This window comes from Symphodus melops, assembly GCF_947650265.1.
Source record: "Symphodus melops genome assembly, chromosome: 15".
Taxonomy (NCBI): domain Eukaryota; kingdom Metazoa; phylum Chordata; class Actinopteri; order Labriformes; family Labridae; genus Symphodus; species Symphodus melops.
The window spans coordinates 21,787,931-21,798,585 of NC_136705.1; the positions used below are offsets into that span (position 1 = coordinate 21,787,931).

The 10,655-nt window shown below is 39.0% G+C and overlaps 1 protein-coding gene across 1 annotated transcript; it reads left to right on the top strand.

Annotated features, from left to right (window-relative positions):
• The first annotated feature begins 3,748 nt into the window (after nucleotides 1-3,748).
• LOC306836163 (urokinase-type plasminogen activator-like) lies at nucleotides 3,749-8,171 on the top strand. Its single transcript, XM_079363118.1, has 11 exons — nucleotides 3,749-3,836; nucleotides 4,660-4,746; nucleotides 4,854-4,914; nucleotides 5,011-5,149; nucleotides 5,355-5,437; nucleotides 5,525-5,566; nucleotides 5,656-5,836; nucleotides 5,968-6,113; nucleotides 6,644-6,784; nucleotides 6,882-7,030; nucleotides 7,615-8,171. Exons 2-11 carry the CDS (start codon nucleotides 4,696-4,698, stop codon nucleotides 7,807-7,809), a joined length of 1,188 nt encoding a protein of 395 aa, XP_079219244.1. The 5' UTR covers nucleotides 3,749-3,836; nucleotides 4,660-4,695; the 3' UTR covers nucleotides 7,810-8,171.
• The last annotated feature ends 2,484 nt before the right edge of the window (nucleotides 8,172-10,655 follow it).

Here is a 10,655-nt window from a genome sequence, read left to right on the forward strand (position 1 = left end):
ACATTGGAAACAAAAGATGACAGGACCATGAGCAATAAGTCAAGATGTGACAATGTTGTAAAAACAATGATAAAGTGCTCATGCAGCTGCCTCCGTTGTTATTGATAACGTCAACAAAAGAACTTCTTACTTAAACAAAATGTTCTGAAACTGACTTTTGACGTCCTACAGGTTTATATTCTCCAAAAATAATGACAAAATGATCGGTTTCAACTTGTATTATTTTATTACATGTTGTATTTATGCTGTTTTCAATCAGATCTAGGGTTTCAATGTGTAAGAAATATTAACTTTTTTTGGGGGGGGGGGGGGCGGGGGGCAAAAGGGTAAAATAAAAATAAATTAAACTAAAACTGCTTTCACAAGCTCACAGTTTTATTTTGGGATTTTGACTTTTTTCAAATTACCCTGGAAAGCAGAAGCAGGCAGGTGCATTGTGATTGAATAGAGAAGCAAGAACATGTGATAAAATTAGCGGCAGGTCTCCTGCTGTGTTCCTGTTTTAACTTAAAGCTCCTTAGGTTTTTATTTCTAATGAAACAGGAGCCAGAGGACAGTTGAAGGTTCTGCAGGAGACCATGAATGTAATTCTCATCACAGAGTTTTAAAGACACTCTGGCATCAGCAGAAGGCAGCAACAATAATCAATCAACTGAAAATGCAGCTATCTATAGAGTATATCAGCTCTATATTATGTCAAGCATAGCTTTAAAGATTCCATTTGAATCCTTGTATCTTATTATGTATTCCTTATTTTCTCCTTCCTCATTTTCTATACACTGAGGTCATTGTGTTTTTCTGCAAACCCTCAAAAAGCTCCTACACGTCTTAGAGGAAATGAGACATGTCACCATGGTAATGCCCAATACTCCCCTCAGAGGTACAAAGTGAGGCCACATGATCTGATCCATGACCTTTTCATTCTATTGTAATGTTTTAGTATGATCTAATCCCATTATAATTATTGCATGTGTGATATGTAAAAAGTCACATTTTGTTTGCATTGCTGTTTTATTTCTCTTGATCCCAAACAAAGAAAAACATTTCTTTGTGATTTTTATATCAAATTGTATTCATGATGATACTGATGTTGAGATAAGAGAAACAAGGAAGTGCATTTTGTTCTAGACACTTGTTCATGGTGTGCTGATAGCATAGTGGTTTAGCATGCCCCCATACATGGCTGCTGTACTCCAAGCGGGCGGCTCAGGTATAAATCCAACATATGACTCCTTTCCATCATGTCACTCCCCTGATTTCCCATTATATGTACGATAAAAGCACATAAAGAACCCTAAGATTGGTCTTTCTATCTGTTGATTTGTCAGCAGATCGCGAGGCCTTCAACTCTGCAGGTACTTTCCACCAGTGGGCATCTGATACAGCCTTTAGCACACCTTTCATTCCTCTACTGCAGCAGAAGATACGAAGAACTCAAAGAGGTGAGTTTGAAGCCTTCGGGGCTGAACAGTGATTGCATGTGTTCCAGGGCATGATCCCGGGTTTCCCTGAGTTAGGTAATGTCTTCCTTTCGTTCAACACCTGTGTGGGTAAAGTAGACACTTTTCAAAATCTAAATTATTGAGGTAAATAAATTACTTTTTTGGTCTTTAATGCTTTCTGACTTGACGTCATGCATGTTGGATTTATCTCTTCCTTTAAAGCCGTCCGGTCCGAGGTTGTGCCCTGCATGAGGTGTCATATCTGCCCATTGTCACAATCCACCAGGAGGAAACATGAGTAACACAAGCGTCAGAGATTTTAGTCTAGAAATCCCCAAACACAAGTGCTCATTGTTTAAAGGGAAGTTGTGTTAGATTATTAGCATGATATTTGATGTGCATGTGTGTAAAGCCATTTTACCTATTAAAAGACAGCTGCAGTTTCATTAAAAGAAAAACGTATTTATTATTTATTAGTTAAAACGTAAGATGAACTCATCCAGTTAATTTATAGGTGCTTAAGTTGCTTTGAGGTGATCTTGAAAAACAATGCAGCTGTTTACAAGTGACAACAGAATGATGATTCAAGAGGATGTATAAGTCAGGATTCAAGCAAGGAAAGATCTTCTCATAGATTCAGTCATTTTTTTATGGGGTTTTTTCAGTGGTGATTGTAAAAGTCAGTGAGAAGCCTTCTGCATGTTATGTTTAAGAATAATCATTTATTTTTTATGAGCATCTTTACAAATGAGGTCACAGACTGATGGACCAGTGATGCATCAATCATTAAAACAATCAAATAAAGCAAACATGCTTTGATGAAAAAGAGTAAGAATACGCAGGCCTTACAGTCACACTCTGGGATATAAGTGATACGTTCATATTTCTTTCATTTGGTTAAACGTCCTTCAAACTACACGTTCTCTCTCTCTGACTGATGAAAACTAATATGCAATGTTAGAAAAATATCCTCGTCCTTATGTTTATCTGTGTTGTTTCTTTTGCTCTCTAACATTGTATTGCTGAGTTGATATCATTTTAATCCCACAAACATTTTTTAGAGTTTGGGAGTTTAATTTCTAGTTCAAATTGTCGCTGTTTTTAATCGATCTCAGTGATTTTTGTTATCAATTTGATGTGTTGTTGTTTTTGATGTTTTGCTGTGTTTGTAACTTCGACAGCGTTGGAAATGAGTTAAACCTCCGTGTCCTCTTGAGAATAAATAAAGGTCTGAATTGAAATATATAATATATGTGACCAACTCTCTTCATATTTGTTTTTTTCTCGTATGAAGCACTACAAGCTGCGAGTTTGTTTGAAAGGTGGATTATAAATGAAGATTAGGGCTGAGATAAATTGAGCTTCCTTTACACCATAAAACTTTAGGTAAGGATAATCTGGAAATTCACCGATGCATGATACATGATTATTTGTCTGGTTTGTGGTTGTAGTTAAGTGAATCGAGTCATTGTGATGATTACAAATTAAACTGCCTGTAAAGGTACTCCCACCTAAAAGGAAATATTTCATGACAGAACAGAAAGCAAAATGCTGTAGAAACAGTCTTGGTTTTCATTATCGACAGCAAGAATCCAGAATAAAGGGTGCATTTGATTGTTTAAAGAAAGCAGGTTTACATTTCCCCTAAGAAAATACTGCTTACACATAAACAGGACAATATCAGCAAAGAGTTACGAAGTACAACTTTGTACACGGGGGGGTACAAAGATACAAAGATATATTTGTACTTAAGTGGTCTCTTTACGCTGAATAAATGAGAGCGTTTGATGGGAGCCTTTGAACAAGAAAAATACAGATCATATATGTTACATTGTAAAAACTGTCTGTGTGCTTTCAGAGCTTCTTGAGGGGAATTTTAAAGCAAATATTTGAAACATCAAGATGTCATCAAGCAAACTAAACCTGGGTCGATTCCATCCTGTACGACATGTGTTCACTTAAAATAAGTTGTGTCAAATTTAGATTTCTGAGAATTTTCTTGAAACCTGCACCTCTACCTTTGAATAGGATGTGCGACTTTGAACCAACACCTTCCCCACATGACCAATTATGGATAAATTCTGTATGTTTCTTCGAGCTGTGTTACTGTGGTTTTAGGGGGAGGAGAGGGCGCAAAGTGTGTCTGTGTCAGAGGAAGTGATGAATACTACGGACAAGACTTTGCCGATCAGCAACAGAGATGCCTTGATGCTTGCAACCCTCCTCCCACTAAACCCCTCCCACTGTAGCCTGTGTGTTTTTAAATGGGAGAGAGAGCAGGGAGGACCAGCACTGAAACACCGGAGCAACAGAGTGAGTCCTCCTCACAGGACACAGCATCACATCAGCGGGACAACAAAGAGCTTCATCAGGATTACGAGTCCAGACTCAAAGGTAAATATCTCCCTCACAAAGCTTTCTTGAACGTGTTGGTGGGTTGTTTCAGTGTCTTTACACTGCCTAATGCACTGTAGATATGTGTACAGTGTATGTCACCTGCTGCACAATACCTTAACTCTAGGTGAGAAGTTACTGCATGAAAGACACTCTGAATCAACTTCTAATCAATTCAGAAATGTAATTCATGTCCTAGACATGTAAAGAGTAGATGTTCAATGAACAGATAAAGATAGATGTGTTTTAAATAGATTTCAAGATGATCATTGAAACGGATTTGAAAAGGAGAGAACCACACAGAGGGACTTGTTTTATTTTGGGGAAACTGTATAGAAGGATAAAATTGGTGTGTAGAAATCATGTTTAAGATTTGATCTATATGTGCATGAAGGTTTTCAGAAACTGTGCATGAAAATAATGTTTGAACCCTTCGTTTGTCATTATCAAGTTAATACTGTGAGATAAAAATATCTCAAAATCTATGCTTGAACTGTACACTCTCTGAAAAATGAAATGAATGTCTTTTTTGTGCAGCAATCAGTTAGCCTAAATAGATAATGCACTCACTGTACAGATAGAGATGATGTTTAGAAAACAAAGCCCACGTAGTGAGCATGCTTTGTCTCTCACATCCAAACCTCTACAGCATGGTCTGATGTGAACATGTGACACTTTCCATATGTGTATGATCCATGTCTGTTCAGTAGACCCACTCGTCTCTGTTCGGTCATGTGCTCAATGATGAAGCCCATATAAGGCCATCAGGTCTTTGAATTCAGAGGTTTTGCTCATTTCTGTATTCTATTTCTTCTTTTTGCAGACCAGCCAAAAATATCCCCAAAAAGAAGAACTGAAGATGAACCTGTTAGTCATTCTCGCCATATTTGCAACAATAAGTGTTGATGTGGTAAGCAACAAAATGAGGAAGTAAATAAAAGTGTTATATTAATTCCCACAGAACTCAAAGGGTTTGACAAATGAGTCTCAAATGTGTTTGTGTGTGCTCTCTCTCAGGCCTTTTCAGGAAAAAGTTCCAAAAAGAGATGGTTACCTGAGCCCTGGCGCACTTACAAAGGTGAGCTAACTATCAAGGCAACGAACTCTTAATATTCTACGTGACACGATGTCAGATTTGAAATGAGCCTGTCTCTCTTTGTAATGTTATCTGCAGTGATGTGTCGGTCCGGAGATGGGAGCAGCTACAGAGGATTTGTGTCAGAGTCGGCATACGGCCGCCGATGCATCAACTGGAACAGATTTACTAACCCAAGTGGAGCTTCAAAAGGACTCGGGGACCATAATTACTGCAGGTATACTTTTATTCTCCTTTATCAATTATACTGTGCAACATTCGAGTCCAAGACAAAGTTCCAGTAAAAGTGTAAAGTATGGTGCACTTATACATCCATCACAGTCAAGCCTTTACAGTACACCAAAACATTGGTATCGTATTGCATGTCTGAATAAATGTGAGAGAGCTATCATGTGTTGAGTATGATTTGATCTAAATTCCAGGAATCCGAACGAGAGTTTGATGCCGTGGTGTCGTGTCCGCAGAGGAAGGAAGTTTGTAAGGGAATTCTGCGATATTCCCAGATGTAAGTAAGATACAACATCATCTAACCATTCATTTGTACGTTTGTTTGGATCTTTGTTGTGATCTCTGTTTATTTGCTCCCCAACAGGTTCTACAGAGACCGTGAAACCTCCACAGGCCGTGGATACAGGTTTGTTGTCTTCCCAAAGCTGCTCGATCGTCACATTTTGCTTCTGTTCTTCGGCAGCACTCAAAGACTCGTGCTTTGTGTCCCTGCAGAGCTGACATGTGGTGAGAGGTCTGAGCGGAGGCTGAATAAAATCGTAGGCGGTTCCTTCACACCTATCGAGTCTCAACCATGGGTGGCTGCTCTCTTTCATCAGCGTTCTGGTTTTCTGTGTGGTGGCTCTCTCATTGCACCATGCTGGGTTGTCACGGCTGCACACTGTTTCGCGGACGGGTGAGAAAAAAAACACAACACTCGATCATTTCCTCCACTGCGATACTTATCCTTTAATAGCAACATGACTCATCGGGGTATGCGATATGTTTACACGCTGGTTGTATTAACCATTTGTGCTTTCTGTTCAGTAATGAGACCGACATCAAGCGTCTGTCTGTTCACCTGGGGAAGTCTGCCATCAATGAAACTGATGCTGACAAGGAACAGAAATTCACTGTGGAGAGACTCATCATCCATCAACATTTCAACGAGTCCAATTTTAACAATGACATAGGTAAGAACAACCACACCATGTGAAAGATCACAGCTGTGTCTCCAGAGCAGAAGGAACTTTCCACATGAACATGGGAGCAAGGGTCTGCTGCAGAGCTAGCTTTCTAGTATAAGTAGTCGACTGGAGACGGGAACTTGCAAAGCTCTTTGTGATTGGTCTTGAAAAGACTTCAGTTCAAATAGTGTCATGTGTCCATGTTCACGAGAGGAGAGGATTTGGACACCAAAATCCTGCAAGTTCAGGAACTTTTTGATCCTTTTAAAAATGGCTCCTGGGAACAGGAGCACATTTAGAGATTATAAGACACATGAAATTTGAAAAATTAATTGACATTGGAAAAAATTAAATCAGTATTCCAAAATGTGCCGCTGTCAGTCACAAGCCTTAAAAATCCAACCTTATTTTCTTCCCCACACCGGAGCCCGAGCCTGCGACTTAACGTTATAGATACTTTTGGGGGAAGCGAGGCCTGTGAGTCAGAAAGAAAACCGCCTAATAGTACAAAACATATTTTTGTCTTTGTATTTCAGCGCTGATGAAGATCAAAAGCAGAAGTGGAGAATGTGCGGTCAGGTCAGAGTTTTCTCGGACTGTTTGTCTTCCTCCGCCTCACACTCAGTTTCCTGCAGGAATTCAGTGCAGCATCGCAGGATATGGACACGAGAAATTCAGTATGTAGTGCAGAGACTCTAACTTATTGATTATTGACAGACCTCTGATGCCACTTCAGTCATTCTTACTGTACACCTATCAATGTGTTCTCTGCAGTGGCGTGGCATTACTCCCAGTACCTGAAAGAAGCCAGGGTGAAACTGATCTCCCGGCCTCAGTGTAAAAGGGAACCGCGCTATAAAGATCTCGTCACAAAGAACATGTTCTGTGCCGGGAGCCCAGACTGGAGCACTGATGCCTGCAAGGTAAACGACTGACGTGTATTAACTCGTTTATTTTACAATCCAGAGGCTCAAGGCAGGTAGGCTCATCGAGATCAGGGTTGCTGTTTTTTTTTTTTAAGAGAAAATGTACTAGAAAATAAACTGTTTTGAACATGAACACACACATGCAGAATTATTATTATTATTTGACCTTTTAAAATTTTTGAAAATACACAAGGTCGAGAGGCTTTAAGATGAAGGAAGACGAATACAAAAAAATCAAGTTTCCAAAAATCAAGTATTCCACATAGTCTTTCAAGATGACTCCGTTCTCAAGTCAGAGTCTGAAGTATTTGTAATATTCAGCAGTTTCTATTTCAGATCAGTAAATGTGTGTATGTCAATGTTTGCAGAGGAACAAAAGGGAGTTCTGGGAGTCCAGTGTTAACACTAAAAGAGAAGAAACAAAAGGCATCTTGCTCGCTCGCAGTGATCCCTTCAAGACTTTCTGTTAATATATGCAAAATATAAGAAGTGCATAAAGACTAGGACTTAAGTTTTAATCTACAAACTAATACTCAGCATATTTCAAGCTGTGATGAAACTTTGCTTTGTTGCCCTCACAGGGAGACTCTGGTGGTCCGCTGGTGTGTGAGGTGTCAGGACGGATGTTTCTGTACGGAGTGGTGAGCTGGGGCGACGGCTGTGCCAAAAAGAACAACCCAGGTGTTTACACCCAGGTCACCAACTACAACAACTGGATCGCAGCAAAAACAGGGCTCAATAAATTCACCAGTGGACTCATGTATCCCCAAAAATGAAGCTGTGGCAGAAAATAGGAGAATGGGCATTTCATTTCTTTAAGGAAAATTTAGCAGCATTTTGCCGTGTTGGATTAGTGAGCTTTGTTACTGATGTTGAAATTTCCGTTTTGCACATTGAACGTTTACTGTTTTAGCTGAAAGTGAATGTATTCTTATTCAAGAAGATAATTTGCTGTACATAATGTAAAATACGTTTTTTAATAACTTGTGCAAGAACCTTTTTATATAGGAGTGTGGATTTTTTCTAAACAAGCTATCAGAAAGTTTATTTTTCTTATTCTATTTAACATAAGTATTTAATCTTGCAGAGGCTGGCCTTGTTGTTGAGTATTTTCTTAATAAATTAAATATTTGCATAACATGTCTGTCTTCCTCATTACTTTTCAAACTTGCAAATCGTACAAAAAACAATAACACACCTACCTGCGCGCTGACACACCTTCAGCAGGTGTGTACATCTGAATTAATGGGCATTACTGCCTATCCAGTGAAAAATACAAGATCTTAAATGAACTCTCAGTGTGAGTTTAATTCAGTTCATGTCCTTGAATGAAGGAGTCCCTCAGACTGACACTAGAGGGCACTGTTGTGTAAAAATGACAAAGGCAGCAGTAGCTTTAGTGTAACCTTTGACCTGTCAAATTGCCATATGAACCCAAGTTAAAAAACTAAATACAGAGTGTATAATGAAATTATGATAGTATTTCTTTATTACAGCAATTCTTTATAATTTTTCTAGATCGTTTTGTCATCATATTTACGTCTATGTTCATCTCCCTGGTATATGACCTTGAAATGACAGATATCTTAACACACTGTTTTTTAAATATGACACAGAACAAAAACATGAAGAAGCAGGTTTTACTTTGGCCTTTACATTCCCTGCCTGACCTTTCCATTTGGTGTCTAAAATAATTTCTCACAGTTTTTTTCTTTTTTAAAACCTACAAATTGAAGCTTCCTGAAAGAAAAGCATTGCATGTTTAATTTGGACAACTTATGGGAAAGAACAACAACAGCTACACTACCACCTATCATCAATACGTTTTATCATTAGCATGCTCCCAATGACAGGGGCTATAAGTGCTTTAAATGAAAAGTGGGGTGAAGAACAAATTTAAAAACCATCCCAGGAAAAAAATGATTCACATATGTCAGGACAAGGATTTATCAAGATCCATAAATGTCAATTTAATGGTAGACGATAAGTCAGGGAGTTCCCAAACTTATTAGGATTTATCATCTGGGCAACATGAAAGTCTGACATGTTTTATTGTAATCCATACATTAGTGATAAGCACTCAGTCCTTTACTTTGTTCAAAGTGAAACATTAAAACAGAAAACACAAAAACCCAGAGGAGCCCACCTTAAGTTGAAATGGCACATCTATAAAGTTTAGTCACTATTTATAAGCCGTTGAGAATCTTTAATCTCTTTCCATACAGCCCTCAAAAAATGGATGATTCATATGTTCATATTTCTTTTAACTATATTGCCAAAAAGGAAGGTTTTTCCAGGGTTCATTAGTAGCTTTCTGGTTGGAAAAGAGTACTGAGTGCTCATTTTGGGTGTACAAACACCAGCTGCAGACTCAGTTGTAATAAAGGCAAGGTACTATTTTGTGTTTGGCTTTTATGCTGTATTTTATGACTCAGCAAGAGGCTGTTGTTTATTTCCATATGCAGCTTTGTACCAGGTTGTTCTGCTGCAGTGTGGAGAAAGTCAAGCGTATCGTCGGTCATCTTTTGATTCCCGAGGAAATTCTCAGCTCAGCAGAAAGTAGTGAGTGTTTATGTGTACAGTTGTCCACTGACTCACACCTCTCTGTTTAATACCTCCAACACCTCCCCTACAGAAAGACACATGACACAGGAACACCCCCTCACTCAGTACATTTAAATCAACAACACAGAGATGGGGAAGACAAATTGTGGGGTCATCAAATAATAGATGATATCATTCTGTGGTTTGCTGGCTGCCTTTTGGAAGCATTGAGTTCAGCAAATCGTCATCTCAGTGTTGGTTTTCAGAAATCAGACGTGACAGATTTTTGAACAACAGGGTGCAGCAAATATATTAATGCAGTAAGACCATTAATTAACAGAAATAGCTTGAGCTCGGAATTATGAACATGCAGCCGAAGAGCAATAAAAACAACAAAAGGGAAGAATTAGTTAAACCAACACCTGATGTAGCAGCTGAGAGAAAGATTGTGACTGTTAAGCTTAGATGCTAAATTGCAGGCAGCTACCAGTAACCATCAGTATTTGCTCCTTCTGCATCAGTGAAGACATTGATATTATTAATAGTTTATTTATATTGAAGTTAATCTCTAAACAGTTGTCCTGAAAAAAGAGCTATAGAGGCCAAACTTTCAGGCTTTCTCTTTCTACTCTGAGGTGTGGCATTTTAAAATGGGGCCGAATGGGTATTGACTCACTTTGGGAGCAAGCCTCAAGTGGCCACTTAAGGAGCTGCAGTTTTCAGCGCCTCTGCGTTGGCTTCATTTCTTTGCTCCCATCGTTTGATTAAGAATGCTTCAAGACCTCTGTAAGCAGTGCTTTCTGTCACAGTCTGTTTGGACAAGTCCACATGTATACAGACAATTTGCAGCAGTGCTACTGGGGCCAAACTCAGTTCATCCTATCCCCCCTCGATTACTCACAGACACCAGTTTACTTTACTGCTCCCCTACTCTGCCTCGATCCATATATGGATTTAAGATGTTACGAGTGTGTGTCTTGCTCCTCTTTAAGGACAATTTCTGTGGAAGAGGCGAGAAGCGGAGAGAAGAGGAGAAAGGAGGACAGGGCAGTAAATGTTCTAACCAGGATGACCAGAG